Genomic DNA, 23112 nt, shown 5'->3' on the forward strand with positions numbered 1-23112 from the left:
CAGCTTCCTCCATTTATATAACAAGCATGATGTCATATGGTATGGAATATCCCTTTGGCCAGGTTGGGTCAGCTGTCCTGGCCATGTCCCCTTCCCAGCTCCTTGGGCACCACCAGCCTCCTCACTGGCAGGCCAGTATGGGAAGCTGAAAAGTCCTTGCCTTGGTGTAAACATTGCCTAGCAACAACCAAAACATGTGTGTCTTATTAGCATTATTCTCATCCTAAATCCCAAACACAGTACTATGCCAGCTACTAGGAAGAAAATTAACTCCATGCCAGCTGACTCCAGGACACAGCTTAGTGAGGCCACCAGTGAAAGCTCACTCTGGTCTCATTCTCTAACACATCGCCACATGCCCACCTCCCCTCAGCCCATGGAGAAACCAAGCACAGCAGCACGGGCTCGTGGGGGCAATTTCTTCAGCCTGTTCCTGACCTCAGCTTTGGAAGAAGAACCCAGCCTCCAGACCCTGGCGTTGAGAAAATGCCTTTTTATTACACAGATGTGAGAAGGGAGGCCAGCTGGGCCATTGTGCCAGACACATGTGCAAAGACATGTGGGTCAGAAAGACTGCGTTTATGCCTCTGGAGAAGTGGCGTAGATGCATACGTTCCTTGGAAAATATAATTATCCTAGATAAAACAACCAAAGCACAGTGGGTTCCCCCGATATATTGGAAATACCTTGTGAAGACACACAGGCAGCTTATTCCTTCTGAAAGACTACTGATTGAAACAGCTTCTTCAGTGCGTCTTTGAGTTGCTGGTTCCTCATGCTGTAGATGAGGGGGTTCACAGATGGAGGTAAAACCGAGTACAGAAGTGACACCATGAGATTCAGGATCGCGGAGGAGACAGACGGGGGCTTCAGGTAGGTGAACATGCCAGTGCTGATAAACAGGGAGACCACGGCCAGGTGAGGGAGGCACGTGGAAAAGGCTTTGTGCCGTCCCTGCTCAGAGGGGATCCTCAGCACAGCCCTGAAGATCTGCACATAGGACACCACAATGAAAACAAAACACCCAAAGGCTAAACAGACACTAACCACAAGAAGCCCAGCTTCCCTGAGGTAGGCATCTGAGCAGGAGAGCTTGAGGATCTGGGGGATTTCACAGAAGAACTGGTCCACAGCATTGCTGTGGCAGAGGGGTAGGGAAAATGTATTGGCAGTGTGCAGCAGGGCATGGAGAAACCCACTGCCCCAGGCAGCTGCTGCCATGTGGGCACAAGCTCTGCTGCCCAGGAGGGTCCCGTAGTGCAGGGGTTTGCAGATGGCAACGTAGCGGTCATAGGCCATGACGGTGAGGAGAAAATACTCTGCTGAAATGAAAAAAACAAACAGAAAGAGCTGTGCAGCACATCCTGAGTGGGAGATGACCCTGGTGTCCCAGAGGGAATTGGCCATGGCTTTGGGGAGAGTGGTGGAGATGCAGCACAGGTCAAGAACAGAGAGGTTGAGGAGGAAGAAGTACATGGGGGTGTGGAGGTGGTGGTCACAGGCTATGGCGGTGATGATGAGGCCGTTTCCCAGGAGCGCAGCCAGGTAGATGCCCAGGAAGAGCCCGAAGTGCAAGAGCTGCAGCTCCCGTGTGTCTGCGAATGCCAGGAGGAGGAACTGGGTGATGGAGCTGCTGTTGGACATTTGTTCACTCTGGGCATGGGGAACTGTTCAAGGAGGAAAACACAGTCAGTTAGCGGAGACTTCTCTGAGCAAAATGAAATCCATTACCCATAGACTCTGCCCCTACTGCATACAGCCCTTCTCATTTCCCAGGAGACCTCCTACACTTCCATGGGTGCAGCTCTGGTTGGTGCTGGCTGATTTTGCTGTGAGGAGCAGAGCCTCTGCCCGCTGGCTGCCGAGGAGTCAGCCCTGCTCTGCAGCAGTGGGTTCATGGGAACCAGGGGGGGACAGGGGCCAGTCCTGGGGTTTGGCTTTGTCAGGTGAATCCGCTCCTAACGAAAAAGGGCCTGTCAGCATCTGCACTCTGCGGACTAAGGAACTAGGATGGCAGAAGGCAGTTTGAGACATTCGGGAGGTGTTCTTGGATGTCAGAAACCCTCAGCATTTCTGCTGCACTCAGGGAGCACAGAGTGAGTCGTGCGAGGCAAGAGGATTGCCTGTGGCTTAGAGCAGAGTGAGGGGAGCTGGTCTGTCCCTCCGTCTTGTTCCCAGCTTGCACCTTCATGAGGTGGAGAGTGACCACACTCTTAGGTTATGTCATACAACCAGACACTGCTGAGAGCAGAGGCATCCAGCGCAGACCACAAATTGTCTCACCCTTTCTCAAGGTCTCAGCACCCCACTTCTAGACAAGAAGAAATGCGGCTCATTTCACCAACCCAACAGCTTTTCCTTGGTTGTAGCATCTTGGCATTTCTCCATGGGGCTTTCAGATAACACAAAGGTGCTATGGGGCAGGCTTGCATCCTGGAGGGCAGCTCACACCTTGGAGGGACCCCCCAAGGACTTAGCCAAGTGTCCTAACGACAGCATCTGATTAAGGGAAATCCAGCTCATTCTCCAGCCCCACAGACTCCATTGCCCACAGCCCCACACGTCAGAGGAAAGCTGGGACACTTGTTCCCAAGGACATGCCCACATGAATGGATGAACAAGATCAGCCCGTGACTCTGCAGCTGAACCTCCCACCCCCAGGGAGTCTGACCGCAATAAAAAGGTAACTTTAAAACAATCACAGGGAGAAACAAGGAAAAGCACAGGGAGGGTCTGGCTGAGAGAGGCCAGGGCAGAGACAGCCGGGCACTCGGGAAAGCGTTACCCTGACCCAGCTGTGCATGTCACCTCCCAGAGACTGATACTGCAGGACAGTTGCCTTCCATCCGATTGCTGGTCAGCGGGAAATAAATATGTGGCAGGAGGGATGCCCTTTGCCTCTTCTGCTGGTCTGCTGGACAGAGAGGTGACTCCCACCCTAGACCCCAATGGCCGTGAGGGCCAAGAATGTGCTGGGTGGGAGAGACGAAGGGGGTTTCTCAGGGAAGGCATCTGCACTGCAAGGGGTGGCCGGGAGGTGCCCGTATCTCCCCTGCAACAGGGTTTCCATGAGCAGTTCCTTCCTTTCCTGCCCATCTCTCCTGCCTGGAGCTGTCCCTGCCAGGAGCTCTTTCTCTGGCCCCACGTCTCTTCTCTGCTCACAGACCCCATGCCAGCCCCTGTGTGCCCAGCTCTGCCCTGCAGGCTCTCTGTGTGTGCAGGGGCTACAGAGAAGGTCACACAAAGCCTGATGAGACTGGAAAGGTGATGCTGGTGCTGTCTGTAGCCCCCACAGCTGCACACTGAATCACAGATGAGGAAAGCTCCTTAGCCATACGGGAGACCCTCCTTTGACCTCTGGATTCAAAAGTCCCCTCGGAAATGTCCCACTGCCCAACCAGCCGACCAAGATGAGAAACCTCAAAAGACAGACACCTTCCCTTACAGGGAACACCATCTTGAAAAGACCCCTTGGAAATCCCCAGGGCTACCCTGGAGCTGTGAGCAACCCTGACCCACGCAGCACCCTCTCGACAGCAGAAGGACCCTGCCCTGACAGAGGTCGCTCCTTCCACCCACAGCTTCTCCCCACAGCGCATGGGGAGCTCCCCGGGCAGGCTGAGGGTGACCCTGGCAGGCGGCAGAGTCCCTGTGCCAGCACACAGCCCCTGGGGTGCAGGGACCCTGCTCGGAAGGACAGCCCTGGGCACCCCTGGCTGCACACCCACCTGCACACCCCTGCGGCCGTTCCTGGCAGAAGGCAGCCGTCATGCCCTGTGCCTCTGACGCTGTGGCAGGGAAGCCCTGCTCTGCAGCACGTCCTCCTCCTCCTCCACACCAGAGACGTTGTGAGCGTCCTCCTGATAGATCCCACAGGCTGTGGCATGTGCCAGCTTTTGGAGGTCTCTCCAGGAACTGCAGCTGCTTTGTCCTGCTGCCACAGACCTACCGTGCCAAGTGCTGTGCAGATTTCTCCTCCTGTTACTTCGCAACATTCTCACACCCCAGACTGCCTCTTTCCTCTCTTCTCCTCGCTCCTCTGCCCTCGCTGCCTGCAGGCAGTGCCCTCAGCCCTGCTGCGCTTTGCAGAGGAGCTGCTCCTGGGCAGAGCTGTCTCTCTGCAGCGCTGCCCGCTTGCCATGAACTCCCTCCATCCCAGGAGCCCAGCTCAGCTCAGCAGCAGCACAACAGCCCAAGGGGCCACTTTCTCTGCCCCTCCCCACCCTCCCTGACTCCCTCGAGGTGTCCCTGGGCCTCCAGGGCTGACAGCTCACGAAAGGCAGCAGGGTCTCTCCTGGGGAGCAGAATTTGAAGCAGACTGAAGTAATCACCCAGTGTCCCTCCCTAAGCACTGGACAGGCTGATTCCTGCAGTGGGAATTGCTCTTCCAGGGTGTGCAGATCTACAGGAGGTGTCCATGTTCCCCTCTGGAAACCCCCATTCCTGCCCCATTGTCAGGCAGGACACACAGGCAGTGACAGGCAGGGGATCATTTCCTTCTGTGCAGGGCAGGGATGGAACCAAGTCAATGAAGGCATCTCAGCTCTCATCAGTATTCCTGAGGCCAGAGGGGATTCAGCTTCTCCAGTGCAACCCACAGACCCACTGGAGGTGGGATTCCTCTTGCCTCAGCTCAGCTGCAAAAAAATCATGGAATCATAGAATGGCTTTGGTCGGAAGGGACCTGAAAGAGCATCTAGTTCCAAGCCCCCTGCCATGCGCAGGCACACCCTCCACTAGACCAGGTTGCCCAAAGCCCCATGCAACCTGGCCTTGAACACTTCCAGGGAGGGGGTATCCCCAGCTTCTCTGGGCAACCTCTTCCAGGGCCTCTCCACCCTCTACAGTGAAGAATTTCTTCCTAATATCTAATGTAAATCTCCCCTCTTTTAGTTTAAACCCATTACCCCTTGTCCTGTCACTACACTCCCTGATAAACAGTCCCTCTCCAGCTTTCCTGTAGCCCCTTTAGGTAGCTCTCTGATCATCTTCATGGCCTCCTCTGGAATCGCTCCAACAGCTTCATGTTTTTCCTGTACTGAGGACCCCAGAGCTGGACACAGTACTGTCGGTGGGGTCTCACAAGAGCGGAGTAGCGGGGCCGAATCACCTCCCTTGACCTGCTGGTCACGCTGCTGGTGATGCAGCCCAGGACACGGTTGGCTTTCTGGGCTGCTAGCGCACATTGCCAGCTCATGTTGAGCTTCTCATCAATCAACACTCCCAAATCCTTCTCCTCAGGGCTGCTCTCAATCCATTCCCTGCCCAGCCTGTAGCTGTGCTTGGAATTGCCCTTGACCCACATGCAGGACCTTGCACTTGGCCTTGTTGAACTTCATGAGTATTTCATGGGACCACCTCTCAAGCCTGTCAAGGTCCCTCTGGATGGAATCCCTTCCCTCCAGCATGTTGACCACACCACACAGCTTGGTGCTGTCATTAAACTCTCTGAGGGTGCACTCGATCTCACCATCCATGTCGCCAACAAAGACATTCAACAGTACCGGTCCTAGTACCGACCCCTGAGGAACGTCACTCGTAGCTGATCTCCACTTGGACATTGAGCCATTGAGCACAACTCTTTGAGTGTGACCGTCCAGCCAACTCCTCATCCACTGAGTGGTCCATCTGTCAAATCCGTGTCTCTCCAATTTAGAGACAAGGATGTCGTGCAGGATAGTGTCAAATGCCTTGCACAGCTCCAGGTAGATGATGTCAGCCACTCTTCCCTTATCCACCAATGCTGTAACCCCATCACAGAATGCCACCAAATCTGTCAGGCACGATTTGCCCTTAGTGAAGACATGTTGGCTGTCACCAGTCACCTCCTTGGCAGCTCCATGATCTTGCCAGGCACAGAGGTGAGACTGACCAGCCTGTAGTTCTCTGAGTCTTCCTTTTTTCCCTTGTTAAAAATGCATTTGATGTTTCCCCTTTTTCAGTCAAATAGGCCTGAGCTCCTTATCTAAGCTGCCATGTTAATAATGGAGAGAGAGGCCAGGAGTGAACTTTTCTGATGCTAAAACCTGGTGCCATTTGAGGTGCCACAGGTGGTCCAAGGCATGTGCAGGTGGCAGCAAGCTGTAATGGAACAATTGTGAGGGACAGGGCGGCATGTGAGGGCATCGCCTTGGAGGCTGTTGGGGAATTCCTTTGGCCAACAGACATGACAGCAGATGCTGACATTCAGTACAAACAATCCTGTCCCATGATCTCTATGTTCAGGGCAACCTATAGAGGTGTTCCTCTGACCAAATGGAGGCATGTGCCATAGGGACGGCTATGTCTCCTTCTCTTCCCCATCAGCTGTATTTCCCAGGTCTGCCCTGACTATAACGTCTCATGGTCTCCTGTCAGGGCTGCACAGCCCAGCCCTGCTTATCTCGGGCATTGGTGAGGACAGCAGGTTTTGCTGGCTCTGTGGGCACCTCATGTCAGCTACCTCATCATCTATGTCTACAGCTCATATCATCATTGACATTGCCATCTACCACATAGTCCAAGCTCGTCTCTGCTATGAACAAAAGCCTTTGCATATATGGGCCCTTGGGACGTCAGAGGGGCAGACTGGGGACCTTCAGGAGGGATCTCATGAGCAGCAGTACTGATAGGCAGCAGAGCCCAGCACAGCTGGTGTTTCAGGACAACCTCCTGCAAGGACAGCAGTGGTGCATACAGACAGTCAGTTGACTCTCATAAGGGAATTCAATGGCACCAAGATGAGCTGTTGCTACTGAAGTTACAGTTAAAGAAGAAAGAAAGACTACGTGGGGCCACCGCAGAATTTACCAAGGGCAAGTGTCAATATGTCTGAGGTACAATATGCTGCCTTTGGCTCTGCCTTCATCATCCCAGGCCTTTGTGCCTTGAGGCACATGGAGAACAACCTGCAGTGGGTGGGGATCAAGTCAGGGCTCACCTGAGCACACTCAGCTCTTTACCAGTCCATGGGACCAGAGGGACTCCATCCAAGGGTGCTGGCCAGGAAGTCACAGTGACACTGCTCTGTGTCACTTTGGACATGTCATCCGGGGAACTCCCTGAGGACTTGCAAAAAGCAAACATTGCATGCATCTTCCAAAAAGGCCCCAGGGATGAGCTGGGGACCTGAAGGCTGCTCACCCTCCTTTTGGTTGAGGAATGCGTCCCAGAGCGTGTCCTCTTGGATCCCATTTCTGGGGTTCTGAAGCAGAGGGTGACTGCATTTACTCAGGTACGTCATGCCTGACCATCCACACTGCTTTCTGAGATGAAAGGATTGTATTTCCGAGTGAAGGGAGAGCAGTGGATTTCATTTACCCAGACAAAAGCAAGGATTTTAACGCTATCCCCCACTATATTCTTTAATTCCTATTATGATCCTCTGGTCTGCCTGGGTAGATAAGTGGATTAAAAACTGATTCCATGTTCGGGCTCAGAGGGATGTGGTGAATGGGAGATACGCTGCTGGGGGCCTGTAGCTGCAGGGTCCTTCAGGGATCCATCCTGCAACATGCCCTCTTTCATGTGGTTTTACGGACCTGGAGGAGATGAAAGCATGCTTTCTCATCAAGCTTGCAGATGACACCAAACCGAGGAGAGGAGCTGATACTCTGGAGGGCAGGGCTGCCATCCCAAGGAACCAAGACAGGCAGGAGGGATGGGTCAACAGGAACCTCATGATATCCAGCAAGGACAAACCCAAAGGCCTGCCCTGGAGTGGACTAAGCCCCTGCGGTCACATAGGCTAGGGGCTGCTTGGCTGGGTTGCAGCTCTGTGTTAAACACTCTGGTGGGCCTTGGGTTCCCTTAGGCCGAAGAAGAGCTATCAGCAAGGAAGGCCAAGAGCCTCTGGGGCTGTATGAGCAGGAGCGCAGGCAGGGGAAGCAATTCTCCACCTCTGCTCAGCGCTTGTTAGACCACATGCAGAACACTTTCCCAGGTTTTGACCCCACACAATGCAAGAGAGGCCTTGCCTATGGTGATAGAGTGATGTTTCCAAGAAGATGGTCAGGCTCATTAACCAGGGTGCAAGACAGGAGGACAAGAGGCAACGGGCTGAGACAAGAGAGATTCAAGTTAGCTATAGGGAGAAACTTTTCCAACGTGAGGACAGTCAAGCACTGGCAGTTGTTTCCCAGGGTATGCTCTAGTTCCATCCCTGCACATTTTCAACACCCAAATGGATAAAACCCCTCAGTAACCTGCTGTGACCCTGCTGGGAGCAGGAAGTTAGTCTAGGCACCACCCAAATTCCCTTCCAGCCTGAACGATGCTGTTTCTCCTTCTCCTTCATGTTGTCAACGTTAAGGAATGCTCTCAGGTTCTCCCTGACTGTGGAAGTCATTCCCATCCGGCACAAGGCTTCGTCACAGGAACCCCCAGACAGCCCTGGTCCCATCCTTTCCTTCACCTTTCATGTCCTGGTTCCCTCTTAGCCTCCTCTCAAGTTCAAATTTTACCCTCCTCATACTCTCCAAGAAGAACAGCGTTCCCTCTTAACCCTTTCCCCACTGGTTATCCAGACAAGGGCAACAATGGTGTGAGGGGCCTCTTGGGAGCTTCACACAGGGCAACAGGAAAATTACTAAAACGTAGGAGCGTGTGCTGCACTGCAGCAGGACACCCAGCGTGTCTCTGTGATCCCCATCCTGGGAGGTTTTCAGCTATCCTCCCCAAAAGTGCCACCAGCCTGGCCACGGGTAGGTGGGAGCTCGTATGGTTGTATGTTTTGGATGTGCGATGAAAACAGCCTTGGCAACACAATGATGTGTTAGCTATTGCTGAACTGTGTTTATTCAGTGTCCAGGCCTGTTCTGTTTGTCAGGCTGCCCCGCCAGTGAGTAGGCTGGGGGTGGGCGAGATGTTGGGAGGGGACACAGCCAGGACAGCTGGGGGAATCTTAACTTAACTGCTGAAAGAGAGGTTCTCTGCTGCAGATTCAAGTCTTCAGGGGTAGGATCTGAAAACAACAGCTTTGGACTAGCAAAACTTTTAGCTCCTTTTCCATGCATTGCCTCATTCCCCTGCTTTCAGTCATTGGCACCCAGAAGCATCACCCCCTTTAATTTGCTCTCCTCTGAAATATGACCGAGGGATGGGAAGAAAGGAAGAAGAAGGAGAGAGGAGGAGGTCATTCCCACTGTTTCAGTCCATACATGGCTGAATTTCACAGGTGCAATTCAAGTCAATTTTGCCCCAAAACTCAATTGTTTGAAAGGGTTTGGCCCTGGCATGCTGAGCACCTCCAGGGCCCGGCTGTACAAGCACTGCAGTGACACGGCTGTGCTGGGCCTTTGTGTATCGGCCGGAGCCTGGCACTTGAGGGACGGCATGTTGTGCCATTGTGCATCCATAATGGATCAAGCTGGGAAGCGAATCTGTGAGTCAGAACCAAGGAGGTCCATGGCCAGGCATGGCTGTGCCCATGGCTGTGGCTGGAGACCAGTATGCCCACAGCGTAGCTCAGCTCAGACTGACACTGCATTTCACATCCCGGATCCACTTTTCCCTCTTTGCAGGTACCACGTGCAGGTGAGCATCACCTCTGTTGGCACACCTGGCAGCTGTGCTAAGAAGCTGGCCCCAGGAACCAGAAGAAACCTCCGGGACTGTTTGCACCCTGCAGTTTCCCCTTCCCGTGAGTGTCAGGGGGAGTTGAGTCCCCGAGGGTGATGTGGGGTCAATGGACTTCCTCACATTTCTTAAATAAGGCTTTGTCCTCTTCCTCACCTGATTCCAGGTGTTAATCTCCCACCACAATGCCTCCCTAACTGGTCTCTCCTGTGACCCCCACCCACAAGAGCTCACCCAATATGCTGCCCATCCCATGGAGGACCTCCACACATCCAGGCAGCCCCCTCACACTGAGGGCATCCCCCTCCTGATCTTTCCAACTCATCCCTTCTGAGGAGCCTGTATCCATCCATCGCAGCACCTCAAGGGTTCTGACCTGTGCCACCGCACCTCAGCAGGTATTACATCGATTTCAGAGCTCTGTGACAGCGCACAGGGCTCCAGTTCCTCCTGTCTGTGCTCCAGGCTGAGACCATTGGTGCACACTGGGGCTGCAGCCCCTCAGCTTGGTGCCACCAGGGTCAACCTCAGACTTGCCACAGCTCTGGCGCCCAAGATCCTGTGCAAGCAAAGACTTTGCTTCAGAGCAGAGACATGCTGGTGTGGATGGCAGGTGGCAATGTAAGGCTGAAATGAGGGGGCCCACAAAGAGCGCAAACCCTGTGCTCCCCAGTGCCACAGAGAAACAGGTTTGGACTGTGCGGTCCTGGCAGGAGAGGGCTTTCCCGTCTGCAGTGTCTCTGCAGCCCCCAGGGCCTGTGGTGGAGGGGGAGACGGTCTCCAAGAAGGACAAGTTGCTGCTGAACATGTCCTTGCCTATGGACACCCTGTCATCTGGGCAGTCATGTGAAAGTCATTTACCTGTTCTGTGCCTGTATCATCAAGGAGGTGAACAAAGGATGGGGGTGAGAAGAACCAGCAGCATTTGAAAGTGTTGGCACAGGAGCGGAGACCCTGCCGTGGTGTGCCCCGTACTCCTGCACTGCCTCATGCATCTGCAGGGTAGACATGGGACAGACATTGCCTCACTGCAGTGCTGGCGTTCGGTAACTTGCTCAGCAGCAGCAAATCTGTCTGAGATGCCGTTAGAGGTGTCTGTTATTTACCAGCTCTGAATGGGGATCGCTGTGCGAGAGATCCTCAAACGCCCTTCTCAGCCACCCTTGTGCTGGGCAGCTTTGGCATCTGAGGTAGCACGACAGGCCTGTGCTTGGCCATAAAGCTGAGCAGCTGCCCTGGCCCTGTCTGGGTGACCGCTCTAACACCAGAACAAAAAAAGGCGATGCTGAGACCTAAGTGTGTCTCTGACAGAAAAGCCACTGCTGGAAAGAGGTGTCCTTCCCCAGCCGAGGGAGGGAACATCAGTGATTGCTTCAGCCTGTTTCTCATCAGGTTCCTCTGGAGCCCCAGGGACACCTGGAGGGAGCCCAGAGGGGGCAGAGAAAGTGCTGCCTTGGGCTGGTCCTCTGCTGCTGAGCTGGGCTGGGCTGGGCTCCTGGGATGGAGGGAGCTCATGGCAAGCGGGCAGCGCTGCAGAGAGACAGCTCTGCCCAGGAGCAGCTCCTCTGCAAAGCGCAGCAGGGCTGAGGGCACTGCCTGCAGGCAGCGAGGCCAGAGGAGCGAGGAGAAGAGAGGTGGAGGGCGGTCAGCAATGGCAAGATGTATAGAGCTCACTGGAGGAGAAGCCTTCACACCGCTTTACATGGTAAGTCTTTGGCTGCAGGGCAATGCACGTGGGTATTCTGGAGAGATCTCCTAGGGCTGGCATATCCCATGGCTGGTGAAAAGGAGTGGGATGTTCTCCAGAGCAGTAATTCTGTGCCAAGCCATCAGAGGGACAGGGCATGGCATCTCCAGTGTTTTGGGGACGGCTGCAGGGTGTGAAGGCTGGTGTGTCATCTCCTCCAACGCAGACCCCTTCCTCTGAGCAAGCCCCCTTGCCTCCTCTCCCACCCAGCAAAGCCTCTGCCCTCAGGGCCGTGGGCTCCAAGGCATGACCCAGCTCCTCTGCAGCCAGAGCTCAGCAGAGCCGTGGGGCAGCTCTCCAGCCACGTGCCCAGTTCCCTCTGCAGAGCACCGGGGCTGAGAGCAGCTGCCCGGCAATGTTGGTGTCTGGGAGGTGGCGTGCACAGCTGGGTCAGGGTAACGCTGTCCTGAGTGCCCGGCTGCCTCTGCCCTGGCCTCTCTGCGCCAGACCCTCCCTGTATTTTGCCTTCTTTCTCCACTTGTCTGTGTTCTTGCTGTTGTTATGCTGGTGGTGCTGTCAGACTCTCTGGGGATGGGAGGTTCAGCTGCAGAGTCACGGGCTGATCTTGTGGGTCCATTCACGCAAATGTGTCCGTGGGAACAAGTGTCCCAGCTTTCATCTCGCCTGTGGAGCTCTGCTTAATGCAGCCTGTAGAGCCCAAGTATGAGCTGACACTTACTGAGACGCCATCTTTAGGGCACTTACTTATTTAGGGCTATATATTTGAGGTGTCCTTCCAAGCTTTGAGTTGCCCTCAGGGATGCAGAGGCCCTTCTCCCACGGCACATTCAGCCAGCAGCAAGCAGAGTTCCAGCAATGGAGCTGCAGAAGTAGCTCCTAGAACACAACAAGACTGTGTGTGTTTGTCTAGCAGGGGGAGGGTGTGTGAGAAATGGCTTGGATTTTTGTTAGAGAAGAGTGCTCTAACTTGTCACTGCCTTTTCCTCCTTGAAAAGGTCCCCATGCCCAGAGGAAGGAAATGTCCAACAGCAGCTCCATCATCACTGAGTTCCTCCTCCTGGCATTCGCAGACACACGGGAGCTGCAGCTCTTGCACTTCTGGCTCTTCCTGGGCATCTACCTGGCTGCCCTCCTGGGAAACGGCCTCATCATCACCGCCATAGCCTGTGACCACCACCTCCACACCCCCATGTACTTCTTCCTCCTCAACCTCTCTGTCCTTGACCTGGCATCCATCTCCACCACTCTCCCCAAAGCCATGGCCAATTCCCTCTGGGACAACAGATCCATTTCCTATGCAGGATGTGCTGCACAGATGTTTTTCTTTATCTTCTTTATTGTAGGGGAGTATTGTCTTCTCACTGTCATGGCTTATGACCGCTACGTTGCCATCTGCAAACCCCTGCACTACGGGACCCTCCTGGGCAGCAGAGCTTGTGCCCACATGGCAGCAGCTGCCTGGGGCAGTGGGTTTCTCAATGCTCTGCTGCACACGGCCAATACATTTTCCCTACCCCTCTGCCACGGCAATGCTGTGGACCAGTTCTTCTGTGAAATCCCCCAGATCCTCAAGCTCTCCTGCTCAGATGCCTACCTCAGGGAAGTTGGCCTTCTTGTGGTTAGTGCCTGTTTAGCCTTTGGGTGTTTTGTTTTCATTGTGGTGTCCTATGTGCAGATCTTCAGGGCCGTGCTGAGGATCCCCTCTGAGCAGGGATGGCACAAAGTCTTTTCCACGTGCCTCCCTCACCTGGCCATGGTCTCCTTGTTTATCAGCACTGCCATGTTTGCTGACCTGAAGCCCTCCTCTGTCTCCTCTGCAACCCTGGATCTCGTGGTGTCACTTCTGTACTCAGTGGTGCCTCCAGCCATGAACCCCCTCATCTACAGCATAAGGAACAAGGAGCTCAAGGATGCAGTGTGGAAACTGATCACTGCATGATATTCGGAAGCACTAAACTGCCCATCTTCTGCTGCATAACAGCTGTTATTTAACTCATTACAGGCCCAGCCTGTCCTCTGTAATTTATATTGTTGATGATGGTGTTTTACTTGTAATGATGTTGTCATCCCCTCTCTAATTCAGTCTCTGCTTTTCTTTTCTGACTGAGTGGCTGTGTAAACGAGGAGCCATGCTCTCTGTGTGTTTAGGTAAAATAAAGGGCCTTGCAGCAAGGTGGTTTTTTTTCTGAGATCCTTCCTCCAGGAGCTTTATTGAGGTGCAGGGACAGTTCCTGTGTGCAGAGGTGGCAGGGAAGAGAGTCCTGGCATGGCAGCACTGCCAGGAAGCACTTGATCTCCCAGAGCTGTTCTCTTTTCACTTCCACACTCTCTTTCTGATCCCTTGGCTTTGGTGGAAGGCCTCATTGCTCTGCAGCTTGGTCACAGTCCTGCTGCGTGGTCGTCCTGGGACCACAGGCAGGGACAGGCAACGGGCACTTCTGTGACAGAGCTGGCCTCCGTAGGAGTGATTCCATCATGAAAGGGGATCTCCTCAGGGCAGTGCATGAAGCCTTAAGCCTTCTTCCAAAGTCGCTTTCAAGAACATGCCCAGGAATGTGTCCCACAGAGGAAAACACCAATGAGCAGCTAAAGTGTGTGAGTGTGCAGGTTGGGGGCACACAGCAGTGTCCTCGCACAGCCAGTCCTCCTGGGACAGACGTGAAGGCCCAGCAGAGCAGGGTCTGGCCTGTGCCCGTGGTCACTGGACAGCCTGGGGAAGCTGCCTGTGCTGGTCTTGGCTGGGATAGAGTTCATTTTCTTCAGAGTAGCTAGGATGGGGCTGTGTTTTGGATTTGTGCTGAAGACAGTGTTGATGATACAGAGATGGATTTGTTATTGCTGAGCAGGGCTTACATGGAGTCAAGGCCTTTCCTGATCCTGACACCACCCCACCAGCGAGGAGGCTGGGCGTGAACAACAAGTTGGGAGGGGAAATGGCTGGGATTTTGCTTTACCTGTTAAACTGTCTTTATCTTGATCCATGGGTTTTCTCACTTTTACCTTTCCAATTTCTCCCCAGTCATGAATTGGTGGGAGATTCCGATCTTACCCCAGGATCCATGCACATGCAGCCGTTAATCACAACCGAGCTCTTTCTGGTTCGTTTACCCTGAGTCTGGGAATTAAGGTTCTGATTAAATGTCTCCATCCAGAATCATGGGGGGTTCCTCATGGAGTGGGGAAGAGGTGGAGGGTCAGATCTACACATGCGGCAGGGGCTGCGTTAACGCCCCTGCCTCCCGCTGCACAAATGATGGCAGGCAGAGGTGCTGTGAAACGAACACCAAAGCTTTAATGAATTAAGAAACAGAGAGATGGGAGAGGGCTGGGGCTGCAGTGGGCAGGTGCAGGTCGCATGTCGCAGGGATCCGTGCTCCACACCTTCTCTATAACCTATCAACAGCAGTTGGGGGGGTGTGGGGAACTTTGCCCCCCCTGACGTCCCTCAGGGTTCTGGCTCGCTTGGTGGGCACATTGTCATCATCGGATGCCCAGTGGGGCCTTGTGGGGTGGATGAGGCTGGAGGGAGCCGGGGGGGCTTAGCAGATGACCTCCAGAAGACCCCTGAGGGCACTCCCTTGAAGACCCTCTGGATGACCCTTCAAGGCACTCTCCACAGCAGTCTCCATGGGACTCACTGGCAGCCAGGTGGGGAGGATCGCTGCCACCCTGCCCTGCTTCCCCTTGGCATCCTGCAAGGGGGATGCCACCACCCCCGAGAAGCTGCTGGTCCCCCCAGCAGGTTGTTTTCAGGACACCCACCATTCCCGCCCCAGTGCCTGGGGGCCGAGACCCCTACTCCCTCCAGTAGCTGCACTGAGACCCCCCACCCACTCCATGGGCTTTCTGTGCTGCAGCATGACAAGTAAGAAACACCGGGGTAAGTTTGGCAGAGAAGTGAAGAGAAATTGATGATTTGGTGCTAAAATGAGAATGTCCTGTAGTTCGGAAACTTTGAATCTCTCCGCTTGGATATTAAACACTGTTTTTACTCTGCTGTTGTGTTTACATGAGGGGGAAGGTGTATTGTAGTCACAGATGCTCAGTTCCATGAAGAGGGGTCTTTGCCTTCTGAGTGCATCTTCCTTGGTTTTACATGAAAAGTGCCTCAAGTAGTACAATTTCTGATGGCAGTGACGGAATAAAATCTACATGCTAATCAAGGTGGTATCTCCCACGGGCACCCACCAGCCGGAGGGATGTCCCATCTCCTCATCCTCTCCGTGGCCATCCCCAGCCCAACTCAGGTACCCCTTTCCACTGCGCAAATGACTGCAGGCAGAGAGGCGCTGCAAAGTGAACAGCCAATTGTGACCATGAAATGGTGGAGTTCAAGATCCTCAGGGCGGCGAGGAGGGCGCACAGCCAGCTCACTCCCCTGGACTTCAGGAGAGCAGACTTTGGCCTCTTCAGGGACCTGCTTGGTAGAGTGCCATGGGACAAAGCCCTGGAGGGAAGAGGGGCCCAGGAGAGCTGGCTAGTATTCAAGGGTCACCTCCTCCAAGCTCAGGAGCGATGCATCCCAACAAAGAGGAAGTCAGGCAAAAAAGCCCAAGAGGCCTGCATGGAGGAACATGGAGCTCCTGGGCAAAGTGAAACACAAAAAGGAAGCCTACAGAGGGTGGAAGCAAGGGCAGGTAGCCTGGGAGGAATACAGAGAAACTAAGCAGCCAGGGAACAGGTTAGGAAACATAAAGCCCTGGTAGAATTAAATCTGGCCAAGGACATCAAGGACAACAAGAAAAGTTGCTGTAGGTACATTAGCAATAAAAGGAAGATGAGGGAAAATGTGGGCCCCTTCCAGAATGAAACAGGAGGCCTGGTTAGCCAGGATATGGAGAAGGCTGAGGTACTCAACAAATTTTTTGCCTCAGTCTTCACCAGCAAGGGCTCAAGCCATGCTGGCCAGGTCACACAAGGCAAAGGCAGGGACTGGGAGAATGAAGAACTGCCCACTGTAGGAGAAGATCAGGTTCGAGAATATCTAAGGAACATGAAGGTGCACAAGTCCATAGGACCAGATGAGATGCATCCATGGGTCCTGAGGGAACTGGCGGATTAAATGGCTAAGCCACTCTCCATCATATTTGAGAAGTCCGGTGCAATTCCCACTGTCTGGAAAAGGGGAAAAGGGGAAACATAACCCCCGTTTTTAAAAAGGCAAAAAAGGAAGACCCAGGGAACTACAGGCCGGTCAGTCTCATCTCTGTGCCTGGCAAGATCATGGAGCAGATCCTCCTGGAGACTGTGCTCAGGCACATGGAAAAGAAGGAGGTGATTGGTGACAGCCAACATGGCTTTACTAAGGGCGAATCGTGCCTGACAAATTTGGTGACCTTGTATGATGGGGTTACAGCATTGGTGGATAAGGGAAGAGAGAGTGACGTCATCTACGTGGATATGTGCAAAGCATTTGACACTGTCCTGCACGACATCCTTGTCTCTAAATTGGAGAGACGTGGATTCGATGGATGGACTACTCAGTGGATAAGGAATTGGCTGGACGATCACACTCAAAGAGTTGTGGTCAATGGCTCAATGTCCAAGTGGAGATCAGTGACGAGTGGCGTTCCTCAGGGGTCGGTACTGGGACCAACACTGTTTAACATCTTTGTCGGTGACATGGACGGTGGGATCGAGTGCAGCCTCAGCAAGTTTGCCAACGACACCAAGCTGTGTGGTGTGGTCGACACGCTGGAGGGAAGGGATGCCATCTAGATGGACCTTGACAGGCAGGAGAGATGGGCCCATGTGAACCGCATGACATTCAACGAGGCCAAGTGCAAGGTCCTGCATGTGGGTCAGTGCAATCCCAACCACAGCTGCAGGCTGGGCAGAGAATGGATTGAGAGCAGCCCTGAGGAGAAGGACTTGGGGGTGTTGATTGATGAGAAGCTCAACATGAGCTGGCAATGTGCGCTTGCGACAGAGAAAGCAACCGTGTCCTGGGCTGCATCAATATATAGCGTGGCCAGCAGGAGGTGATTCTGCCCCTCTACTCCGCTCTTGTGAGATCCCACCTGGAGTACTGCATCCAGCTCTGGGGTCCTCAGGACAAGAAAGACATTGAGCTGTTGGAGAGAGTCCAGAGGAGGTCCATGAAGCTGATCAGAGGGCTGGAGCACCTCTGCTGTGAGGACAGGCTGAGAGAGCTGGGATTGTTCAGCCTGGAGAAGAGAAGGAACTAGATGACCTTTGAGGTCTTCTCTCAGCCTGTCTTCACAGGAGAGGTGCTTCAGCCCTCTGATCATCTTTGTGGCCCTCCTCTGGACTTGCTCCAACAGCTCCGTGTCTTTCCTGTACTTGGGACCCCAGAGCTGGACACAGTACTCCAGGTGGGGTCTCACCAGAGCTGAGTAACGGGGGACAATCACCTCCCTCAACCTGATCAGAAGGAGAAGATCCCTTCTCTTTGGAAAAGTTCTTGAGGTTTTTGTTGGTCAAATCCCAGAGTTTCTCAAGGTCCATTTGGAGTGAAGCTTCATTGTTTCTGCAGTTACTGTGTGCGTGCAGATGGCTCACCTGACTTGTGGTACCTCTGAGAAGATCACAGCAAGAAGAATTAAAGGACATGACAGATAATGAATAAAGAGGAGAGACTAATTAAATGAAATTGCAGTGGGAAGGCTTGGAGCTCTGCCTTGGGATTGATGATGAGCCTGTTGAGAGTTTGTGGGTGAGGATTAGCCAGGCAGAGCAACTGCCCTGGTTTCAGCAGGGATGGAGTTAATTTTCTTCCTAGCAGCTGGGACAGTGCTGTGTTATGGATTTAGGATGAGAACAATGTTGGTAACACACGGATGGTTTTAGTTGCCGCCAAGCAGTCAAGGACTTCTCAGCTTCTTATACTGGCCTGACAACGAGAAGGTGGGGGGGACACAGCCAGGACAGCTGACCCAAACTGACCAAAGGGATATTCCGTACCCTATGACATCATGCTCTGTATCAAACTGGAGGGTTGTCCGGGAGGTGGGGAACTTGCTGAGCATCTGCTTCAGCTGGTGAGAAATTGTGCTGTTCATCACTTGTTTTTTATATTCTTTATTATTATTATTATTATTATTATTATTATTACTACTACTACTACTATTACTACTACTACTACTATTACTGTTACTATTATTTTCCTTTTCTGTCCTATTAAACTGTCTTTATCTCAATCCACAAGCTTTACTTTTCTTTCCTTTTCAATTCTGTTCCCCATCCTACTCGGGGAGGGCGACGGAGTGTGTGGTTGTTTTAGCTGCCGTCCGCGTTAAACCACAACACCGACATGGTTGATCTTTTTGTGCATATCTGTTATTGACTGCTTGATCAGGAAGCCGTGGATGAGACCTTCTTCAGGCCACTGGAAGAAGTCTCATGTTCTCACACCCTGGTCCTCCTGGTCTTGGAATTGAACCACCATGGTAGCTGCCTGAGGGGCAATATAGCAGGGCACAAACCATCCAGAAGGCTTCTGGAGGACATCAGTGAGAACTTCCCAAGCATGCAGAGATGGGGTTAGGAAAGCCAAAGCCCAGTTTGAATCTGGCTAGTGACTTGAAGGACAACAAAAATTGTGTCTACATCTGCATAAAGAGCAACAGGAAGACTAAGGAAAATGTACATGGTAAATATTCCAGGATATGGAAAAGCCTGAGCTAGCCAATGTCTTCCTCAGCTCAGTCCTTACTGCTAGGACTGGCTTCAGGCACCTCAGGACCCTGAGACCAGAGAGAAGGCGGGAGCATGGAGGACCTACCCTTGATGCAGGAGTCTCAAGTTAGGAAACATTTAAACAAACGGGACATAGCTAAGTCTATGGGAACTGAGGGCTTGCACCCACGAGAGCTGAGGGAGCTGGCTGATGTCACTGCAAGGCCACTCTGGATTGTCTTGTAAAGGTCATGGTTACTGGGAGGGGTTTCTGAGGACTGGAAGGAAGCCAATGTCAGTCCTGTCTCAAAGAAGGGCAAGAAGGAGGATCTGGGGTGCTTTCAGCCTGTCTCCTCTAGCATCCTCCTAAACACGCCGATGAAGTATAGGTTAGATAAGTGGAAAGAGAAGTGGATTGAGAACTGATTGAACAGCCAAGCTCAGGGGGTTGTGACCAGTGGCACAAAGCCCAGCAGGAGGTACCACGAACTGTGGCACTTCGGGAAGCTCAGCCCTCAGTCTGGGAGTTGCTAACAGGCAGTGCCAGTGGCTGCAGCCCTGAAGAGACCCCTGACCCCCTGAGAAGCAGTGAGTGTTGCCCTGACTGTGGAGAGCTGTTCTGGCTGCAGGGGAGCTGCCAGGAGCACTGGGTGCCAACCTTCAGGAGGGACGATGGCACTAGGAGATGGCAAGTGGTGGACAGCAATCCTTCTCCAAAAACTTCCCAGGCTTGGTGGAGCACCAACACAGGAAGACTCATGCCTCTGCACCATGAGCATGCTTTAGAGTACCCTCAGTCTGGGAATTGTCTTGAATTAGCTGAACACTGGCATTTTTCTCTCCAAAGGCAAGTTGCAGCCCTGGTTAGCTCCTGTCTGATTTCTCCCCATCCTCTCTCCTCTGAGACGGCCTGGTGCTCCTGACCCCTTCCATGTGCTCCTCACAGGGCCCCAAGCTGGCAGTGATGTTCTGCAGAGCAAGTCAGCTCTGGGATCATGGTGTGACTCCACCCTGTCTGTGCTGGTCAGGAGGGAAAGCAGATACGGCTGGATGGGCAGCACTGCCCCGGAGCTCCTTCCCAGGGGTTGAAGGCTGTGGAAGGAGCTCATGGCATTTCTCATGGCTCAAGATGTTTTCCAGTGTGCACGTTGAACCATCCATGGGCTTTTACTGAAGGAGATGTGAATCACCTTCCAGTCTCCTTTTCACGACTTGCTGTGTCCCCACAGCCTCCCCTGGGTTGGCAGAGCCCTTGTTTAATTGTGGATACTTAAATATCTTGTATGAACATGAAAAGCAAATAAACCATGAGCCTTCCCTGAGAAAAGCTAGGAACAGCCTGTGAGGAAATTTGGTCAGCTTACTGCGTCTGAAGGTGAACCCATTGAATCACTCTCCTCAGGGCATTCTTGAGCTCCTGGTTCCTCATGCTGTAGATGAGGGGGTTCACTGCTGGAGGCACCACTGAGTATAGCATTGCCAACACGAGATCAAGGGATGGGGAGGAGATGGAGTGGGGCTTCAGGTATGCAAATGTGGCAGTGCTCAAAAACAGAGAGACCACGGCCAGGTGAGGGAGGCACGTGGAAAAGGCTTTGTGCCGTCCCTGCTCAGAGGGGATCCTCAGCACGGCCCTGAAGATCTGCACATAGGACACCACAATGAAAACAAAACACCCAAAGGCTAAACAGGCACTAACCACAAGAAGCCCAACTTCCCTGAGGTAGGCATCTGAGCAGGAGAGCTTGAGGATCTGGGGGATTTCACAGAAGAACTGGTCCACAGCATTGCCGTGGCAGAGGGGTAGGGAAAATGTATTGGCCGTGTGCAGCAGGGCATTGAGAAACCCACTGCCCCAGGCAGCTGCTGCCATGTGGGCACAAGCTCTGCTGCCCAGGAGGGTCCTGTAGTGCAGGGGTTTGCAGATGGCAACGTAGCGGTCATAGGCCATGACAGTGAGAAGAGAATACTCTGCTCCAAGCAAGAAGACAAACAGAAAGAGCTGTGCAGCACATCCTGTGTAGGAGATGGCCCTGGTGTCCCAGAGGGAATTGGCCATGGCTTTGAGGACAGTGGTAGAGATGGAGCCCAGGTCAACTACAGAGAGGTTGAGGAGGAAGAAGTACATGGGGGTGCGGAGGTGGTGGTCACAGGCTATGGCAGTGATGATGAGGCCGTTTCCCAGGAGGGCAGCCAGGTAGATGCCCAGGAAGAGCCAGAAGTGCAAGAGCTGCAGCTCCCGTGTGTCTCCAAATGCCAGGAGAAGGAATTCAGTGATGGAGCTATGGTTGAACATTTGCTTCCTCTGGGTGTCATTACCTGTAGAGGAGGAGAAGGCAGTAGTGAGGTAGGCTGGACTGCTCCAAGCAAAAGATATTACAAGTCTCATTGCAACCCCACATTATGACATTTTTTTCTGGAAGACCTCTCTGCAGCTCTCTTACTTGAGCTCTGGGTTTTGCTGGCTGAGGGTGCCATTGGGAGCAAGGACTCTGTAATGGGCTCCCGAGGAGTCCTTCCTGCCGTGCAGCGAGAGGGAACTAGGAATGCAGGGGGATGTCCAATTAAATGCACTCATGATATATCAAAAAGCTTTTCAGCATTGTGGTTTGCAATTTGCCCAAGTGCAGAAGAGGGCTGAGGGGATTTGGGGTTGTTTCTCTTGTTCTAGTTGCAAGTGGAGTGGTTTGGGATGGAGGAAATCTCTGACATTTCTAAGGCACCCCAAGTGAAATCTTGTGGGTCCTGCGAGGCAAAGGGACTTTCCCCCACAGTGCTGAGAGAGGAGAGCTGCTCTGCCCATCAGCCCTGTTCTCAGCTGCCCTGTGCTGGCAGCTTGGAGCTGGAGGATGATCACCCCAGGTGTTCCTCTGAAAAGAAACAGGCTGCTGCTGAGAGCAAAGAAATCCAGGTTCACCAAGCAGATTGAGAGAGTCCTCACCTGTTCTCAGGGTACCTGAGGAGGATCTCATCTCTCCCCTTCCAAGCAGGAACACAAAGAGATCATTCCATCTGCCCACGTACAGCTGCCCAGAAGCATTTCTACAGCCTTAGCACTAAGGTGTCTTCTCCATGGGGATCCTTGCGAGCACAGAGATACTATGGGAGAGCTGTGCCCTTCTGGAGGGCACCCTGCAGCCCAGCAGGACACCCCAGGGAAACAGCTGAAGGTCCTGAGGTTGCCCGGAGGAGACTTGGGCACTTTGCTCCCATAGACACATCTGCATAGCAGGACCCAAAGGGTCGCTGTCCCAACAGGAGATGAACCTGCCACCGCAGCCCCCACCCCCTTCCGCACTGAGAAGGCAAATCCAAGGGTGAGCAGAAGGGCAGCACAGGCAGGAGGGGTGGGCAGTGACATGCCACCATGCTGCTGCCAAGGGAGGAGGGACACACCAAGACTGCTGGACATCAGGGGTTTGTCCTTCTCTGGGCTCTGGCTGCTCCAGAGGCAATGCACGCCCGAGAGCCCATGGGCTTGAGGGCAGAGGCTCTGCTGAGGCTGGGAAAGGAGACCAGGGAGGAGTTGCTCAGGGGAAGGTGTCTGCAGTGCAGGGACAGCAGGGAGGTGCCCACATCCCCCTCCCCAGCGTTTCGGGCAGCAGCTCCCTCTCACTCCCTGCCCGTGTCTCTGCTGCTTGGAGCTGCTCCTGCCAGGAGCCGCCACCTCCCTGTCCCCAGCCCAACTCCCTGTCAGTGCTCACAAACCCCATCCCTCCTGCTGTGTGCTCACCTCTGCCTGCAAACACCTCCCAGGGGCAGGGCACTGCCCAGGGGCCTCTCTGCCTCTGCAGGGGCTAAAGACCAGATCTCAGAAACCTGATGGGGCTGCGAAGGGCAAGTTGTTGCTGCTGCGTTGGCTGGAGGCAGCTGGGAACAGCGCTTTGAGGTGCTTCTCCCAGACTTACTTGTCTCTCAAGCTAAGAGTCTAGGAGTCGCAAAGCCTTCTTCTAAGCAGAAACAGGAAGTTTGATCTCCAGTGCCAACCCCAGACAACCAGACAAAGATTCAGGAAAGCCCTTCCCTTTCCAGGAGCCACTAACCTGGTGGGCTTCTTGAGAAGTCCCCTTAGAAATGTCCCGAGGGAGAGCTGAAGCTCTGAGAAGCCCTGACCCATGCAGCACTCTCTCGACAGCAGAAGGACCATACCCTGCCCTGCCATGCTGGGCTTTCCCTCCTTTCCACCCCAGCTTTCCCTTTCCCTTTCCCTT

At 53.6% G+C, this 23112-nt stretch overlaps 3 protein-coding genes across 3 annotated transcripts; 1 reads left to right on the forward strand and 2 right to left on the reverse strand.

Annotated features, from left to right (window-relative positions):
- Positions 1-708: 708 nt before the first annotated feature.
- LOC129201206 (olfactory receptor 14C36-like) lies at positions 709-1644 on the reverse strand. Its single transcript, XM_054812361.1, has one exon. The coding sequence runs from the start codon at positions 1642-1644 to the stop codon at positions 709-711; it is 936 nt and encodes a 311-aa protein (XP_054668336.1).
- A 10637-nt stretch (positions 1645-12281) lies between these two features.
- Positions 12282-13202, forward strand: LOC129201220 (olfactory receptor 14A16-like). The gene has a single exon (XM_054812373.1). The coding sequence runs from the start codon at positions 12282-12284 to the stop codon at positions 13200-13202; it is 921 nt and encodes a 306-aa protein (XP_054668348.1).
- A 7059-nt stretch (positions 13203-20261) lies between these two features.
- On the reverse strand, positions 20262-21197 carry LOC129201207 (olfactory receptor 14J1-like). Its single transcript, XM_054812362.1, has one exon. The coding sequence runs from the start codon at positions 21195-21197 to the stop codon at positions 20262-20264; it is 936 nt and encodes a 311-aa protein (XP_054668337.1).
- Positions 21198-23112: the final 1915 nt, after the last annotated feature.

The sequence above is a fragment of the Grus americana genome, unplaced genomic scaffold (genome assembly GCF_028858705.1).
Source record: "Grus americana isolate bGruAme1 unplaced genomic scaffold, bGruAme1.mat scaffold_848, whole genome shotgun sequence".
Taxonomy (NCBI): Eukaryota; Metazoa; Chordata; class Aves; order Gruiformes; family Gruidae; genus Grus; species Grus americana.

Bases quoted from the DNA above. Each gene is read 5' to 3' on its own strand.
- LOC129201220 (XM_054812373.1), top strand. From the start codon at position 12,282: ATGTCCAACAGCAGCTCCATCATCACTGAGTTCCTCCTCCTGGCATTC.
- LOC129201207 (XM_054812362.1), bottom strand. From the start codon at position 21,197: ATGTTCAACCATAGCTCCATCACTGAATTCCTTCTCCTGGCATTTGGA.
- LOC129201206 (XM_054812361.1), bottom strand. From the start codon at position 1,644: ATGTCCAACAGCAGCTCCATCACCCAGTTCCTCCTCCTGGCATTCGCA.